This window comes from Berghia stephanieae, chromosome 4 (genome assembly GCF_034508935.2).
Source record: "Berghia stephanieae isolate SIO BIC M18660-M18661 chromosome 4, UCSD_Bste_1.3, whole genome shotgun sequence".
Taxonomy (NCBI): domain Eukaryota; kingdom Metazoa; phylum Mollusca; class Gastropoda; order Nudibranchia; family Aeolidiidae; genus Berghia; species Berghia stephanieae.
Window position 1 is genome coordinate 46,766,291 of NC_088363.1, and position 19,393 is coordinate 46,785,683.

General features: G+C 32.9%; 2 protein-coding genes across 5 annotated transcripts in view; both read left to right on the forward strand.

Annotated features, from left to right (window-relative positions):
* The first annotated feature begins 8 nt into the window (after positions 1-8).
* LOC144970697 (calmodulin-like protein 4) lies at positions 9-9,609 on the forward strand. 2 transcript variants are annotated; one of them, XM_078910604.1, is made up of 5 exons: positions 9-64; positions 2,657-2,687; positions 3,125-3,268; positions 4,847-5,035; positions 5,894-9,609. In XM_078910604.1, exons 1-5 carry the CDS (start codon positions 62-64, stop codon positions 5,989-5,991), a joined length of 465 nt encoding a protein of 154 aa, XP_078766730.1. In that variant the 5' UTR covers positions 9-61; the 3' UTR covers positions 5,992-9,609. The 2 variants fall into 2 exon arrangements, with proteins under 2 accessions (XP_078766730.1, XP_078766731.1); XM_078910605.1 differs by lacking the exon at positions 9-64 and adding an exon at positions 103-214.
* A 6,895-nt stretch (positions 9,610-16,504) lies between these two features.
* The window catches only part of LOC144970698 (uncharacterized), a 33,669-nt gene continuing 30,780 nt past the window's right edge, over positions 16,505-19,393 (forward strand). The window contains exons 1-2 of one of the 3 annotated variants that reach the window (XM_078910606.1): positions 16,505-16,659; positions 18,347-18,840. In XM_078910606.1, the coding sequence (XP_078766732.1) occupies positions 18,554-18,840 (287 nt within the window). In that variant the 5' untranslated portion in view covers positions 16,505-16,659; positions 18,347-18,553. Of the gene's footprint in view, positions 16,660-18,346; positions 18,841-19,393 lie in introns of those variants that run through there. The other 2 variants (XM_078910607.1, XM_078910608.1) reach the window with 2 other exon arrangements.

Genomic DNA, 19,393 nt, shown 5'->3' on the forward strand with positions numbered 1-19,393 from the left:
CCAGAAAATAAAGAAAACAGGAAGCACAAAAGTTTTACGAAAGGCGAAAAAGAATCTCAAAATGGTGAGTGTCTAAAAATGGGTGTGGCAAAACAAGTTAACTTTTTCTTCGTTTATGATAATGATTAGCAATCCAGAGTGTCAGAGACTATATTTGTGATTACATCGGTAACCTTTTTAAAATAAAAATCAGTCTAAGTAGGAATTCTCAATGGCAAGTACAAGATCTTGATATGTTTTCTTCTTTACTTTACCGATTCTTTACCCCCCACCCTTATCTCTCTCTCTGTGAAAGTTTTAGAACATGAAAATAAAAAAAGAATATATAATAAGTATTATAAGTTGTCGACATTAAATGAAATAATAGGCATTTATCTCTATTCTGAATCCAGCTCATCAATGGCAAAAAAAAAACAAAAAAACCCGCTCCCAGGGGCAACTCTTCCTAGTCTCGTGTTTAACGTTTGTCTCTAACTGTATTAAATTTCAATCAAGACAAGTCATTAGAAAATTCCTCAGCTCTGAATGTTTAGAATATTTTTTTTTAAATATACCGCTTTCAAAAATCACAGTCAAGAAAAAAAAATGGATGTAGAAAGAAGAACGAGAAGATTTGGGCATTGGGAGAAATTCAGTAAGCTCCCCAGACTCGGGGTAGACCTAGCATCTCTTTCAATTTCAATTGGATCTTTATTCAGTTTTTCAATATATGTTTAAAACTCTAAAACCAACCATTATAGAGTAGTGAACGTTTAAAATTTCCTATTAATATGTCATTGAAGTAAGCATAGCCAAGCAGTCCTAGCCTTTTTTTTCTATTAGGATTAGCCTGAGAATGTTGGGTTTTTTTGTTTTTTTTTTTCTATTTATGGTTAGTTTTTTATCTTTGTAAAGGTCCCATGGCAATTGTTTTTCTCATTAGGTTGAGATCGGGGTACTAGGTTTTATTAATTTTTTCTTAGGAAAGTATACTTGGGTTGTTTTCCTTAGCACAAGGAGCTTATGGAAGGCCTCCCGAAAATTTGCCTGATTGATGAGGAAGTGAGTGGTACCATCCTCATTCGAAAAGAGTTGAGTTCGTGCTGAGTTACTCAATCTTGCCAGCATCGGGTTTATGTAATTGAAGTTCTCAAAATTGTTACTATTGTTACTATCTGTTGTTGTTTGCTGAATAGGGGAGTTTGAATTTTTTAAGGAAAAGCAAATAACAGAAAATTGAAAACTATGAGGGAGTTAGGGAGTATTCTCTCCCGCTGTTTATTGTTAAATGCGTGGTGGCATTGCTGTAAGAATTGACTTTCCTTTTTTGTTTTTAGTTAAATTTTAAAGTTATGTCCTTTTAAAATTGATTTTTTTTAGGCTTTCTTTTTTACTCCGGAAAATAAGACAGTTGGCTTACAACACGTATGATAGATTGCATCACCCAGAAGGGACCAATTCTTTTGTAGTGACAGAAAACATGGATTGGGATTTTTCACTTGATGCTAGCTTTGCCCTTTGCTAGATCCTTATATTATATTATATTTATTGTATTTCACAAGACTTTTTCTCAGTCCGGAAAGTTAGGTATCTATTTGACTATTTGTGAAAATAAAAACATGCTCTTTTAAAGTCGCACAGTGAATATAATCTGATGTAGTTGGGGGTACTTTTTTTTATTGAGAAACATCTTTTTGAGGCAAACTTTTCAATTGAGAGATTTTTCAAGATGTAATAGTGGAAATAACATTAAAGCAGACAAGAACAGAAGTTGGTTGGCCTGGTGACAATACGCGAGTCTTAGTAGTTTAGTGGATAGAGCACTCTTCCCACTAGCAGAAGGATTCTATTAGCCATGGGTGCAGTTGAGTTTTTTTCTGATCCCTCTGTCCACAATTCGCAGTAGACTGGTTGGTTGGTTGGTCTATTAGATCAGCATTAAGCACTCTATCCAAAGGGGAACAATCAATGGTTACTGTGGTTTTTGCTTCATACTGGGATTGACTCTGGCTCCATGTGCCTTTATGCTCTACTTTTGACAATCTGGTGTTGTAATTTTTTGGCCAGCTAACATAATGGTAGCTAGCTAGTTTTCCATTATAATGACTGTAGAAAAAAACAAACTGCGGTGTTGATACTCACCACAGTTCTTGTGTGTAAATTGCCAAAGGGCTCTTGTATTCTATTTATTGACATTAATGAAAGTATAGAGTTTCGCTTGGAGGGGGCCAACAAGGACAAGCAGAGCTGAGGGAGGCTAAGGAAACAGTGATCACGCTCAAGACATTGCAGACTGCTGGATGAGGAGAACAACCCCAGATGCAGATGCAGGAAGCATGGCACAGTTGAAAACTAGAAAGGAGATTTGTTGGATTGTTTTTGGACAACGTCAAGAAGGATCTGCTATAAAGAAGATTTTTAATAATTACAAAATATCAAAATGAGAAATTGGAAATGAATGTTGGCACTAGATTAAAAAAGAAACAGGGGTTTGCGCTAAAAGCGATTTTTCATCTCATCAATTAAACATGTGAATTGGTTCTCTTCAGAGGTTCACAAATAGATAAATAAATTTTTCTAGGCTGTTTTAAAAGTTTATTTGAAATACATTGCTATATGGATAGATAGGAACATTCTCATATAATTGTTATTTCATCAATTTATTTTTTCTCTTCAGGCTCGTCACTTCAATGAGAAACAAATTGATGGTGAGTTTGTATTACTTTTACTATTTAACACTGTAAGGCAAGAGACCGAATTTACTTCCAAGTCCTGGGTTGGGTCTTTTGACCTCCTATTGTTGGCCAGAAAATCATTTGCTTGCTTCAGCTTCTCTCCCCTGTATCTATTTTCCTTTTCCAGGCTTCTTTCTGTTTTTATCTCTGAATGAGGTCACTTGTTTTTTTCACATGGTCCTGACAAGATACCTTGGCTTGAATGGAAACAGTCAGTTATATGTATTAATACATACATACATTATTATTATTATTATTATTATTATTATTATTATTATTATATTATTATTATTATTATTATTATTATTATTATTATTATTATTATTATTATTATTATTAATGTTGTTGTTGTTGTTGCCTTATGCCCCCAAGTCATTGAAATCTCATTGATTTATTAATGCAATCCCCAGTCTTCAAGGAGTGTTTCTACTTCCATGCCAGGAAAGGAGATATAACCAGCGAGGTGGATTTATCCATCATTATGAGGTCCCTTGGATCCAATGTCACAAAGGACGAAGTCAAAAAGTATTTTGACAAGACAATGAAAATGAAGTGTAAGTTTCATAGTGATCTTAGCATGACTTTGAGTATACTTCTATTTACTGCTTTAACAAAAAAAAATAATTAGTCTTTCAGAGCCATTAGGCTCATGGAGCCAGAGTTGATCCCCGTTTCTATAGCGTGAAACTGGCAATAGCAATTGCTTTCTATCCTTTGGACAAGACACTAGTCTATCGCAAAGTACTTTCCACCAAGTCTAACAGACTCAGCTCCCCATTCACTGCTGGATGGACAGGGGAATAAGAAAAATCTCAACTGCACCCTGGATCGATTTTGGTCCCTTTGCATGTGAACCGAGTGCTGTAACAACTGAGCTATGGGGGTATTAAATTCAGCTTGAAATCTGGGTGGGGTTCTGCCTCCCATAGTGGGCAGGGAGGTATATGGTGTGTCTTCTATCCCCCTATATCTGTTATCCCACATGCTTTCTGTCTTTGTCTTGGAATGAGATTACTAAGTCTTGTCCTGACCCCTGCCGGAGTCCTTGGCTGGGAGGGAAACAGTTGAATGTATAATTATAGTTTTGGGAGATATTTTTTTTCCTTGTAAATCATCTCTCTGTTATGTACTGTTACTTTTTTTTTATATACATATGATTTGTAAACATTTGAGTGTGTTCCTTTTAGTGGGACATTGTGCTGGTGTCTGGGTGAAACATTTAGGTAATCTCAAAGTACACTAATAGTGTGCTCTTGGAGAATACGTCTGTTCCCTATTTGTACCATTCCCTTTTGTCTTGCTTTTTCCTCAAGTCCTTTTAATTGTACACATCTGGAATGTTTTTACTATCCAATTTTCATCCTTTTTACTGGCGCTGATATGTGACCTAAATGTGTTGCAAGCGCCGTAAAACTCTTTAAAAAAAAAACATCAGCCTGGAATATATTCATGGGATATACTGAAACCTCATTATAATGCCACTCTACCCCCCTCCCCTCCCCACCAGACTGGCATTATCACTTCCCCACCAGCACAGACTGTGATAGCCACACATTAATTAAATTTGTTTGTTATGCCTCTAATTTGTTATAACGCCAGTTTTGTTACATTTACAAATGTTGCAGTATTATGGGGTTTCACTGTTTATGATAGTAAAAGAATTTAATTTAGTCAGTGAACAATATTTTGTATTTTACCCCTATAGTTTTGGGAAAAATCAGATTTTACTATATTGTAATGGAAAAAATATTTAGAGATGCCCCTATAATCCTTTGTAAAAAAAACACCTAGCAGGTTAAGAATAAGAATTTTTTTCCCCTTACGCATCCTGTTGTACTAAAATTAGATTTTGTAATTATATCCTGACCACAATGATAATTCTTAACGTTAAATCGTTAAATTTGAGAAAATGATTATAATTATGAAAAAGAATAAATATGTATAGGAAATAATACAGGTAAGGTCATTGGAGGCTTATAATGATTATATTCTTGAACTGGTGCGTTTGAAAATTCGAAATCTTTCCCAATGCACTTTCCCTCTCCCAACGCAAAAGTTGAAGAATCTTATAGGGTCTCTATTTTACCCTTGTCCCCAAAGACTGAAGTATATGTTTTACATTTCTTTTCCAGCTTCCGATGGAAAAATCGATTTTGCTTCCTTTCTTGAAATCATGCACGACCATTCCAAGGTTGAAAACAACCAACAAGAATTGAAAGCAGCTCTGATTGCTCAAGACAGAGAGAAGAAAGGATATGTCAGTGCCAGGTCTTTGAGGCAGATTCTCACAAACATCGGAGAGAAGTTGAGTGATAAAGAAGGTATGATTTTTGTTGCGTTTGGTACATGAACTTTACAAAGCACTTGGTTCTCATGGAATGACTGACGATATAAAGACTTGGATAAAAACTCATATAAAAAAAGAGTATTTTATTCATGTTACATAGGCTTTTATACTAAAGAGGGAAGGATAATTCTAACTAAAATGGGCATTAATTATAATGTTAAAAAGGGATCATCTCATTCACACAAATAATCTATCATCACGCATTTGGATTTATCTGTCTTAATATTGTACAATTCTGGTGCTGAATTTATTTTCAAACCTACTTTGTCCTCCTTTATCAATTTTAGCCAAATATCTCATTTTCACGGGAAGTTGTTTTTTAAAAAATTTGTTTTTTCAAAATTTTATGTTGCAAAAAATGTAGATGAATTGGTAGACTGCCATACTCTATAAAAACACATTTTGAGAATTTTGGTCAGAATATTCATCAATATATTAAAATAAAATAATCGTCATCTTGTCAAAAGCTTGTGTATCTCACCTCACCGTTCAACAAGTTGTGATTGATTGATTGAATCTGACAGATGTAGAAAAAAGGGTGGAAAACAATGACTGCTGTCCATTTAACACTACAAAAAAACAATCAAGATAAAGTCAGACTCTTTGGCCAAGAAGGATTATATCCCTTAAATACATTCTTATATGGTATGTAAAAAGCAATATTTGAATTGTGGCTAGTACCCATTTTGAAATTCACTGCTTACAAGTCTCTTATTTTTCAGGGAATTCCTTGTTTATTTCACAATTCAGTTACATTTATTGATTTAGATATTAGTTTAAACTAATAAATTAATTTACTGAAAATTTTCATTTAAACAATTTTTTTTTACAGTGGACGCTTTACTAAGGGAGGCAGGGGTGGCTGCAAGTGGAAATGTCAACATTCAAAGTTTTGTGGACACCGTCATGACGCCTTCACCAGATTACTAGTTCTTGTTTTAGAGACAATGATGGATTGGCACCTAATTGGGAGAAAATGGAAATAATAATGTGATTGGGTTAACCCCTTTACAGGTTGGGTTTGATTTTACTCAATTGACATTATGTTTTCACCAAGAGAGCAGTGACTGCAGTACGACCTTGACCTCTATGAACTTTTTTTGGGGGGGGGGGGAGTTGATGACTATAATACCAATTTATCACTTATTTTTCCTTTTCTTATTTATTTATTTTTTGTTTTAGTTTTTAAAGATAAAACTTTATTTAATCATTTAAAAAAAAACTTTTAAAAAGTGAGTTTATTTATGATATATATATATATATATATATATATATATATATATATATATATATATAACAAAATTATAAGCAAAAATCTATGGGTATATTACGGGGATGATTCAGAAACTTATTTGAAGTCAATATATCTTGGAACATTTTTATTGTAACTCATTTGAACTTGTGCCAAAATTCACTCTTTATCTAATTTTCAGCATACATGCTCCTTAAAAAAAATGATAAGAGCAAAGAAGCTCATTTCAATATATAAAAAAATAAGAGAAGAAAGAAACACGTTTAAAATCAAAGAACTTGAAATAGTTATGGCTCTCTTGGTAATTAGAGATTGGAAATATAATGTCAATTTAGAATAACATCATAGCCCATCTGTAAAGATATTTAATTCATGATTTTCAAATGTTTAATATATTTTAAATTCTGTTATCGTTAATCACAGGGAATTGATAGTTTTGTTTTTAGATATGTTGCGTTATTATGCAAAAAGAATGTGCAACAACTCACTGCGATCAAAATAGTTTAAATATCATCATGTAATTATTTATTACAGGGACGTTTTTGTTACAATTTATATGTAATTTATTCAATTGTTAGTCTTATCACTCCAATGTGTTCTTTATAAGCAATTAAAATGTAGATTTATTATATATTTTTTTTATTGTTGTCAGTTCTCTCATCAACCTCAAACATTGAACATTTTTGTGATGAGTGTAAATCTTGTTGTTCTATGACGATGAAATTACTTACAACTGATGTTAAAATATTTGATTTAAACAAGTTTGAATTCCAACTTAAGTGAAAAATAATTAACTTTTAAGGCCTATCAGTTTGAATTTGAAATGCAACAACTTAAACTGTTTTTTTTTTTTGGTTTTGTTTTGTTGTTTGTTTGTTTGGTTTTTTTTTTACCCTTTTCTTTAGGAAAATATTTTTCCTGTCAGATTAAAATGAAAAAAATGAATAACAAATTAATAAGAGTATTTTCATTTCTATAACAATGATTGTTTGTCTTATTGAATATCATCAAGATGCTTGCACGGTATGGAAGAATAAGTGTTTGATTTCTTTTTAAAAATATTATTTTAAACTATCACAATGTCAGATCTCAAAAAGTTTTTTTTACAAATACATTCCATTTACACCAATTTGAACACCAGATCATGTGTGTGATATTTAAATTATACAGTAATAATAGATCATGATACGTGCATATTATTATATATAGAAATAACACACTCCATTCCTTACTAATTTTCATCTCATGATTTTATACTTTATTGATTCAGTGTCACTCGGATACAACAAACTCGGATTTAATGAAAATTCAAATTCAGCAAAGTTAAACAGTGTGTTGTTTTTTTCTTTTGTTTAGAAAAAAACAATTATTAATAAACATTCCTATTGCTGCCTAGCATTCCATGAAAGTTTGATTTAAGTAAAATTAGCCCATCTGTCTCATTGATTTTGTTGTATCTGATTGTGCACTGTGTTATGTTAATGTCTATCTTTTGATTAATATTTATCTGTCCCATATTTCTTCGTATATTGAGTATATCATCTTTTGGTTGTGAGGGTTATCCATTGTTACTTGGTTTGTGGCATGTATTGATTCGTGTAATTCCTAAGATCTTGAGACATGTTTACACTTTTTACTATAATACTGTACATTGATAAATCACCTTTTTTCACTTTGGCAAGAAAATCTTCATGTATTGATCAACTAAATGACCCCAAACTTGTCACCACTTTTTAAACCTGAGACTTTCCTAGTCTAAGCAGCTTTGGTCAGCTGGAGGTCATTTTAATTAATTGATAATGAAGATTTTCTGGCCAAAGTGTCAAAAGTTGTTTTGCCGGTGGTGGGCCGTAGACCTACAGTAGATTTTAGAAATCAATTGTTAACTTACAATACAATGTCTTTCTGTCATTTTGATCTTATAAAATATTTATTTCTCTCATATATTATCATATCCTTTGATTTGAATGTTATTATTCCTAAAGGGTTGGGGGAGGAATGTGAGAAATGGTCATTGCAAATTGAATTATCAGACAAACAGATTTGGTAACACCAGCAAAGACTTCACTTTCCAAGACTTGAAAGGAGTATTTGATTATTGAGTGATTTGATTTATCATTGGTAAAATCGTGTTCACCGATCCATTAGCTGTCAGCTCGTGGAAATGCCTGCCATCTGATGTTGAAGACTCAAAGTGATGAAATTTGTTTTAAAAGAATAATATCGTTTCTCTATGACATTGCTGGGGTTATATGAAGATAAAAGTAAGTATCTAAGAGACATAATTGTATGATCACAATCAGTTCACATTTTGTTTCTAAAACATACTTTTATTTTCACTGAATTCAAAATTCACCATTAATCTCTATAATCATTATACCTATTTTCTTCTTTTCCCCGACCAGTCGGTTTGAAATTCCCATTGCGAATTTAGCTGAAAATATCTTTTATCAATGTATCACAAAAAGCTCCACCCCCCTTCTCCGAAAAAAACCAACCCCAACAATAAACAAGAAAAAAAAATCCAACGAGACAAATAGTTAGGTATAGAGGTGAGTATAATATGCAATGCATGCTTTAGATATTTGAATAGATGTGACCTGCCGTCTTGAAAAGTTATTATGTCAGAATGAATCAGACCCAAAATGGTGAATGTACAAGTAGAACGAAAAAGATAAGAAATATGAACTTCGAGATTCTTGCAATGTAAGAAATTGTAATTATTTTCCATCACAATGAAGAGAAATTAGCCCAAAGTTTTATTTTTGTGGTTATAGATTCAAATTCCAACAACTAGTTTGCCCCAACATAGTACCGTTTTTAGAAGGTTGGTCTCATATGACACACTGCCTCAAACTGGTATTATGTCGGAGTGACTTAAAAATTAAAATATGATTCTGTAGCCAAAAACATGAATATTAGATTAATTTCACATATCTTATTTAGTACCTTAAACATGGTTACTCAGAGTGACAAAAACTGCAATTTAGTCTCAAATCTTCAGTTACTTTAACTTTCAAATCACTTTTTGGCAACTGGTTCATTTCGACATAACACCATTCATTTGAGACGATATGTGTTACATATAGGCTACCTATTTATAGGTGACTTTAGAAATGTGCAGAATGTAATCAATAAGATATTCTTTGTTACCAGTAAACGAATTGAAAGAGCACCTTAGACTACTGTAATATTATGACTGTTTACAAATATCAATATTTATACTTTTAATTAATTATAATCGTAATTGTTGTATTACAAATTTCTATGCTAAAATAAATAATTTATGCACTTACTATTATTTGACTCTTATTTTGTTCTTAGTGGATTCCCCTCACGTCCTGCAGTTAGAATCGTTGGTTTTTCTTGTAGTAGCAGATTCACTAGTAGACTTAAGGGTGTCTAGGTGGGGTTCCTGACCTCCCATAGTGGGCAGGGAAGCACGTCTGTGACTTATATTCCCTCTTTCTGTTTTCCATCATGCTTTCTGTCTTTGAATGAGATTACTTGGTTTTGTACTGACCCTGGCCGGAGTTCTTGGCTGGGAGGGAAACAGTCGAATGTATAGTTACAGTTTTGGGAGATGATATTTTTTTACTTGTAAATCATCTCTCTTTTATGTACTGTTATTTTATTTTTATTTTAACATATGGTTTGTAAACATTTGAGTGTGTTCCACTTAGTGGGATCTTTTGCTCGTGTCTGGTTGAGACTTTTAGGTGATCTCAAACTAAGTACACTGATAGTGTGCTCTTGGAATCTATATCTGTTCCCTATTTGAACCATTCTCCTTTGTCTTACTTTTTCCTTATGTCCTTTTAATTGTACCTCTAGGATGTTTTTACTATCCAATTTTCTTCTTTTTTACTAGCGCTGATATAACCCCAATGTGTTGCAAGCACCGTGAAACCCTTAAAAACAAAGACTTAAGGGTGTGTATGGGAGACTGCAGGCGAAAATGACATTCCAATCTGCGTCAGATTAACATTTGACATGCTAGATACTTTTTGGGGGGCTTGCTTTGACCTTTGTCTAGTCAGGAAGATATATTTTGAGCCATCCTTTTTACGATTTCATCTTCCTGTTGACTAAAGCTGACATGAACTTAAAGTGTCGTAAGGGCCATAAAACCCTTTCAAACAACAATTTGTTCTTATCTCCTTTCCCCTTCCCCCAGTCTTCCCAGATTCATAAAAAAACATAAAGATGTGAACTTTTGTATACAGCAATATCCACTGAATGTACTCAAATTGCTTTACAAAGGGTCCCATGCTAACAGCATCATTTTATATGTTGAACGAGAATTGATGCCTCTAAAGCGCCAATTTATTTTTACCAACAACGCTTTTACTGGCCAAGTACTGATTTTCCACCTAAATCTGATACGAGAATCTGAGATAAGAACTTTTTCCCAAAATTCAAATTTGTTTCTGCCACAGCTGGACTCTGGGTGGGATCTTATCGCCTCCCATGGTGGACAAAGAGGTCACTTGCCATGTCTTCTATCCACCATATCTATTTTCCATTTCCATGTTGCTCTTGTCTTATTTCTGGATTAAAATGGCACGGTATTTTTTCCTGGTCCTGGCGGGGATCCTTAGCTGGAAGTGAGACAGTCGTATAGTTTCTTTTTTCATAGATTATATTTTTGTCCTTATAAATAATATTTCTGTTGTGTACTTTGATAATTGTATTGAATATATTGTTGTTCTTAGTAATCATTTGAGTGTATCCTTCACAGGGGATCCTTTGCGTGTGCCTGGGTAGGACTATATTGTAACGTCAAAATAAGCACGTATGCGGATTGCTCATGGATACTGCTTGAAATTTGAGTCAATTTCCTTTGTCTTACTTTTTCTTTGGTGCTTTAGCTTCAGATCTACAACTTTTCTTCTTTCATATTCCTTTTTTTGCTGGCGCTGAAAGGACCTAATAGGGTCGCAAGTGCCGTAAAACCTTTAAAAGTAACCACCAAGGACATATAGGTCTGATGGCGAGTGTCACAGTACAAGGGAACAAAACTGCACTTCTTTCTATTGGTTTTGTCCTGGCCCTGGCCGGATACCCTGACTGGGAGGGAAACAGTCAAATGTATAAGTAGAGTTTTGGGAGATGATATTTTTTTGTCTTGAAAATCATCTCTCTGTTACGCATTGTATTAATTTTTTGTGTTATATATATGATTTAAACATTTGAGTCCCCTCTATGGAGACCTGTCCTTGGGTATGGATGAGACTTTTAGGTGATCTCAAACGAGTACACTAATAGTGTGTTCATGGAATCTACATATGTTTCCTATTTGAACCATTCCTCTGACTTAATTTTTCTTGGGTGCATTAATTGTTATTCTTGAAAAAAAATTTACTATCCCATTTTCTTCCTTTTGACAGGCGCTAATATGACCTTAATGTGTTACAAGCGCCTTAAAACTCTTAAAAACAAACAACTTCTTTCTTTCTTTCTTTCTACCTCTACCCCAAAATCTCCGTGTTTTGTGGGGTTTTTTTTTCAAATCGTCATATTATAATAATTCATATAATACATAATATCTATTTAAATATCAATAAATAATTAAATCTGGCCAAAATGAGAATGACCATTTACGTAGTAGCTGTAACATTAACATTACGTAAGGAATAGTCAATCCGATGTTCTATATATTGATATGATTACCGTGTGTTATCACAGCCATGAATGCTCCTGCTGTACAGGGACAAAATGATTTTTCGTTTTACATTTTGGCCAGAAAACGATTCATTATATCTTTCAATATCAATTTTAATAACCCCCCCCCCCCCCTCCCCCAACTTGTCGAACATTTATGATGATATTGCAAAGCGCTTTGAGGTTTCGGCATATAACTGTATTGATGCTATGCATTTAGCAAAACAAAAACAAACAAAATATATGCGTTTAGCAAAAAAAAAAACAAACCAAAAAAAAAAAACAACTCATACCATCTGCCTGCCGACTATAACGTACCAACACACAAAACTGTGTAACCTTAAACGTTTATAGTCTGATTGATATGATTTTTAGTGAGAACTTCTAAAAACAAAGATGGCTGGCTAAAAACAATAACAAAGAGCTGAATGACGTCAATTTGGTTCCTTCTATAGCAGAGAAAGCTTCATTATATTATCATTATTATTGACATTCTAAAACCTTGACTAATCATTGATCAGGAAACTTTTCGTCATAATTCGGTTGGTTAAGAAACTAAAACTTACCAATACATTTTGAACCGAAGACTTCCAAATTAGTCAGATAAATTTATTCGTCATCTGACGATGAATTAAACTAGTCCACCTCCCCCCCCCCCCCCCAAAAAAAAATAAATAAAATAAATAAAATAAAACCCGACTTTCAAACTGTTCAAGAGACTTTTATTTCATACATTGATCAATTAAAATGACTGCCAACTTGTAAATTAAAATTGTCATATAATTAGCCGATTGAAATAAATCTATCTTGCTAAAATGTGGCCTACCTCCTCATTCGTATTTTAAAGGGATTGATCAGATGCTAAAATGTCAACAACAACAACAAAAATGATCAGATATATGATGCTTTGGTTCTTGACACTTTTTAAGACAATATGATACGCATTGCCATCAATGGATTATATCAATTTAATCCAAGTCTCACCTTTTTAATGTAAAATCATTTTTTAGAATGAAAATCACTCCGATATAATACCGGCATCAGACTTTGGGTCACAAATGTAAAAATGGTAATTTTTATTCTGGTGACAGAATGTCAACAACAACAACAACAACAACAGCAACAGCAACAATAACAACAACAACAAAAATGATCAGATATAATATGATACTTTGGTTTTTGACACTTTAAGACAATATTATGATATCCATTGTCATCAATGGATTATATCAATTTAACCCAAGTCTCATCTTTTTAATAAAAAATATTTTCTTGGAATGAAAATCACCCCGATATAATGGCGGCATCAAACGTTGGGTCACAACTGTAAAAATGGCATTTTGTGAGTGACAGACTGTCAACAACAATAACAACAACAACAAAAATGATCAGATATATGATACTTTGGTTTTTGACACTTTAAGACAATAGGATATCCATTATCATCAACGGATTATATCAATTTAACCCAAGTCTCATAGAATGTTTTAAAAAAATGAAAATCACCTCGATTTAATACCAGCATCAGACGTTGGGGTCACAAATGTATATATTAAAAAAGTACTTTGCGAGTGAACGACATAGTAGCGATAACAATGAAATAAGACGGTCAATGAATCTAAATGAGTGTTGTTATATCATTATGTCCATCCATCTATAATCGTAATCAATGGTCTGAGGTCAGGAGTGGACGGCTTTCAAATTCCTATTAAATGACAGTCAGTGTTTGTATTGGAGTAGATTGTGGCCTTAATAATAATAATATGACAATGAAGTGATTGGTGTGTATTGGTGTCCCTATTCAATATGAATGACATTACTCAGTAAGTATTTGGATATGATGATAATAATGTCACTTTCATCATTTTCCTCTTACTTTTTTCTTTTTATGCCTTTAAAAAAAATATCAGTCGTCATCAGTCATCATCATCATCATCATCATCATCATCATCATCATCATCATCACCATCATAATTATTATCATTATCATCATCATCATCATCATCATCACCATGATCGTTATTAGCATTATCATCATCATCGTTATTAGTATCATTATAGAAATAATAATATTTATAGTAATAATAATAATAATAATAATAATAATAATAATAATAATAATAATAATGAAGATGATGATGATGATGATGATGATGATAATGATTTGATAGTCATAACAATAAAAACAATAAAAATAAATTTTAAAAAATATGATAATAATAATAATAATAATATAATAATAATAATATAATAATAATAATAATAATAATAATAATATAATAATAATAATAATAATAATAATAATAATAATAACACCAAGTATTCATAGTATACCACATAAGCTTACAAGGCACAAAATTGTTTCTATCGACAACGCAATATATCAAAACCGATATTAAAGTACGTAAATTATTTCCATCGTATTCAAACAGCCACGACTCCTCCGGCGGACACGGTCTGATTCCCATTAGTGGAAATGGTATCATAAACAGGTTATTTATCATTTTAGTACATACCGTCATAGTCAACTGTCATAACTCTAGAAAGACACGTAATTAAAAATTTGGCCAGAAAACTCGTCCTTCAAATATCGATCGATTTAAATTTTTCTCATCTTGGCAAAAACTCGCAAACCTGGGACTTTTTTAAAGACTTTGCGAGGGTCCCTGGTTTGAGAGTTTTGCCAAGATGAGGGTCATTTAAAACGATCGATATTTGAAGGATGAGTTTTCTGTCCAAAATTTTGAAATACGCGTCTTTCCAGAGTAAGGCGTTTAACTGGTTAATTAACCCATTCAACCGATCACAACAAATACGCATTTTATTGTAGGTGTCAAAGAATTGATTATCTGTCGGCGTCTTCAAACCAGACAAGGTCAAAATCAAAATCAACAGTACATCTAAGTAACACATCATCTCAAAACAGTATTAAATCGGTAGCTCAGTTGGTAGAGCAGAATACACAGAGGGTGAATATAACGAATCTGTATAGATAGAATGCGCTTGGCCAAGGAGTTCACAACATTGCCATCCGGAAGTATAACGGACCAACACACAAACTCTGTGTAACCATGAACTTTTATAGTCTGGTTAATACAGTTTAGTGAGAACAACTCACAAACGCGGATGGCAAAAACAATAACAAAGGCCTGAGTGACGTCATCTTCGAACTATCTACAAAAGACTTAAGTACCTTATAAAAATAGAGATAAAACCAATATTTAATGAAGACAAATAAGATTTAGATACGTACAGGATTTCATATTGAAAGTCATCTCAACTTGTTTCGACTGCCAAGGCATCTTTATTTGTTCTGATTAAAGCAGCAATCAACGTGTGCATATTTGCAGGTCTGATAACCCAAAATGTTATAGGCTTATGATTGTGATGGAAATACATACTTTCAATTCAAACCACCGTGAAATATTATTCTCCATTACAATAATTTAAAATTAAGCCCATAATTGCATTCAGTTATCTGACACGCAAATATGTGCACATCGTTAGCAACTGATCTCGTGTTTTGTTACCGACAAAAATTGAGATTTTTTATAATGCAATAAATTTTTCTTACAAAATCCCCCCCCCCCCACACACACACACACACAAGACAACAAAATAAAAACATAGAAAATAAAACTCAACAAAAAAATCAAATACAAATATAAAACAAAAAACACACCCTAAAACCAGCCCCCTCCAACATCCCCCCCCCCCCCCCCCCCCCTACCTTCCCCTTGAAAACGTGTGTATAAATCAGTTCCAGACAAAGCAGAGAGAGAGAAAAAAAAACCATCCCAAAATGGAATAGCCTACCTTTACGGTGGATCGAACCGCAGACCTCCTGATTATCAGAGTGTTTTGTTATGATGTTAAAACATAAAATCGTTATAACCGATCCGATTATAGCTGATTCAACATTATCATAACACAAGGCTAAACTGACAAAATGCGTTTTTACGTGTTGGTCTGAAAACTTATTCTTTTATTTTAATGTCAAAATTACCGTTAACTTGTAGAATATTCTTCTTAAAAACACATTTATTCATAATAATAGTATTTCTATCGACCAAGGAGAGCATCAAGCTGATTGAAGTCTCGGGTTAAAATATTTTGACGAGTGAACTATCATTCAATGAATGAAGTAAAAGTTTTCAGACCGACATTTAAAAGGAGTTTTGTAGTTTCACTTCAGTGCAGAGTAAAGCCTCTTCTGTAATATTATGAAAAGACAGTATTAAACCATTGGCCAGAAAACTTGCCCTTCGAATATCAAAAAAGGTATTGCTGCCATATATTATATATTATTACAGTTAAGTCCCACGTTGGAGAGTTTTTGACAAGATGAGGGTCATTTTAATTGATCAGTGTTTGAATGAAGAGTTTTCTGGCCAAAATGTTTTTAAAATGTGTTTATTAAAAGTAGATATAGCAGACCGTCTTTTATCTTCACCGCCAATGATTTGCTGTCACAATGATGTGTAGGTGTGATATGAGTATAAAGACGTACACGCCGGTACAAACATCATTGATATCATTTTTGTTAATGATGTGTTGTGTTGTACTTGATTTAGTCGTACTACAACTTCATACTGATCTTATCGCTCAGTCCATCAAATAAATGAGCTGTGAACAATGTTCGTGTTGCATTGTGTATTAGAAAATTCTCTTTCTTTTACGCGGTAAATAAAAATATTGGAATAAATATAAAACTACGATTTTAAAAAGATGTTTTGGAGAGAGATACTTATCTCATAGATATTTAATAATAATTCACAAAGGAAAATTAATTGTTTTTTTTTTGGTGTTGTTGTTGTTTGTATATAATTTTTTTAAAATACTATTTTCATGTGATATTTTTTTCTATTTGAATACCTAATGGAGAGAATTCATTTATCTTTTATCGTTGTGTAGGGATTGGTTATTCACCTTGTGTAAAATCAGATTTTTATAAACGCGTGTCTCGAGTCATCACCATGTTCCATAGTTTTGTCTAATGTGATATAGTATAAAGGCTAATCGCACTAACAATAAGTGATATTACGATTATCTTTATTATAAAGATAGTCTTAATATCACTTTTTAGTGCGATTATGATCAACGTGTATGTGTTGTTTATGTAGTGTGTGCTTGAGTAGTCGTCGTGTCGGTTGTGAGTTATACTGTACTATGAAATATACAAAGTTGTGTTTTCCTCAGTTAAATTTATTAAACTTCCATCCCTTCCATTAAAAAAAAAACGGAGTAAAGATTGTAATAATTTTTTTATATTTTTAAAAATCCAATTATAACCTGTTCACTGCCGTACTCTCGAGAGACACTTATTAATTTTTTTTTGCCAGAATATTCGTCCTTCAAAAAACCGATCGATTTAAATTACTCTCGTCATGGCAAAAGCTCTCAAACCTGGGACTTCATGAGGTCCCAGGTTTAAGAGTTGTTTGATTTTTATTTGATTTTTTTTTTTTGCCAAGACGAGGGTCACTTTAATCGATCGATATTTGACGGACAAGTTTTCTGGACAAATTATAAATACAAGTCTTTCCAGAGCTAGACAATTAACTGGTAAAAGGCATAATGTGTGTAGCTACTTGTTGATAGAATATACTAACGTGCTCGAAGTAATAATTAACTCAAATTTTATTTTTTTTGTCGGTAATAGCCATACTGACGTTTTCAAGCTTTAACTATACGGAGACCATACAATATAATTATATTTTTTTGTTTTTAGATTTTTTACTTTATGTTTAGGATTAACCATATTAAAACCGTTTTTATTAAATTACTAGCATGACTCAATTAAGACGAAAATAACATAATTATTTTGGTTTTACATTATATAGGTACTATCTCATATAGATATTTGCAATATTATGTGTGTAGGTGTAATCCAAATTTGTAAAAAATCTGTAGTTTTTTACAATTCACATTTAAAAATAAAATCTCAAATCCAAACCAAAAAGCCCATTTTATCAGTAATCCATGGTTTAATTTTATAATAAACAGTATGTGGTTCAGTAAACTGCATGCCAGTTCTGTCTTTAGATGAACACGGATTGATACTCATTCAGGTAGGACAGCCGGGGTTTTTTCTCTGATCCTTGATCAGCAAATTGTTTGTCGTTTTTTTTTTCGAGGGGGGGGGGGGGTAGCTGGATCTGTAAGATCTGGATAAAAGCATTGCAATAAAATGTCCTTACCAAAAGTGACAGGTAATTATTACTGTCCGTTTTATGCAATGTCAACCCTGACAAGCTTCGGTCCATGGCTCTAATGGACTATTCTTTTCTGGCTGGCAAAACCAGTAACAAAAAGTCGTCTCTAACATCAAAATGTAAATGGATATTTAACCCCTTTATAATCAAATAGAGAGGTATTGTGAACTAATAATTAATCACTTCAATGGCTGTCAAGCAGCACCAACAAACAAGAAGTGTGACGTCAGTCGCAAGAAGCCTACATGACATTGCCAAGCTATGGCATATTATTATTATAATGGATCAGACCTAATACAACCCAGATAATAGTGTCTTTTTTTAACCATAAGAAAACTCCGTGACTCACGCTCTTGTGCTTATGACAACAACAATGGCCGAAACCAACAGCTATGACTCAATCGAAAACCAGCCATTGATTACTCACGCGGTCAATACTAACAATAACAATAATAACAACAACAACAGTATTGGCAGTTTAAGGCCGGCCCCAAAATACACGGAGGATGTTGCCTTAGTAACGAGTAAACAAGAGGACAAGTATGATTACATTCCTCTGGAGGATTATGTCTGCGTTTCTGATAGTGAATGTCCACCACAGAAAAATCATATCCGTTTTATTGAATCTCAGAGTGAGTGGATGGACGGGTAAGTAGAGAATATGCAATAATTAAGATATTTAATGAAATGGAATAAGTATGAAAAGTGAAAGAAAAAATCAAAACAAAAAACTAACAAACGGAAAAAAAAAAGAAAAGCAAAACAAAGTTAAAAAAAAACAACCCAAAACAAAGCAAAGCAAACAAAAAACAAAACAAAAACAAAACAAAACAATAACAACAAAAATAAAACAAAACTCAAACCCCCCTCCCCCCAATGCTTAAAACCGACGTGCACATATTTGCAGGTCTGATAATTGAACCCAATTACGGGCTTGATTCAACATCATTGTAATGGACATTTTGCATTGGTTTGAGAGTACTTCTGTTACAACCATGAGCCCAGAACAATTTGTTTTATCAGACTTGCAAATATATACACGTCGCCTAACAGTAAAACAAGACTTGTATTCGACATGAATATAATATTAATTTTCTAAATAATTAGCATAGACGTCGCTTGTAATCTAGATATTTTTTAAGTCAAATGTCATGAAACAGGAGTTATTTTACGGTTTTGTTGTCTTGTGATTTGACACTCA

Bases quoted from the DNA above. Each gene is read 5' to 3' on its own strand.
- LOC144970697 (XM_078910604.1), top strand. The intron at 2,688-3,124 runs GTGAGTTTGTAT...TGCAATCCCCAG, and splicing joins CAATGAGAAACAAATTGATG to TCTTCAAGGAGTGTTTCTAC. The intron at 5,036-5,893 runs GTATGATTTTTG...TTTTTTTTACAG, and splicing joins GAAGTTGAGTGATAAAGAAG to TGGACGCTTTACTAAGGGAG.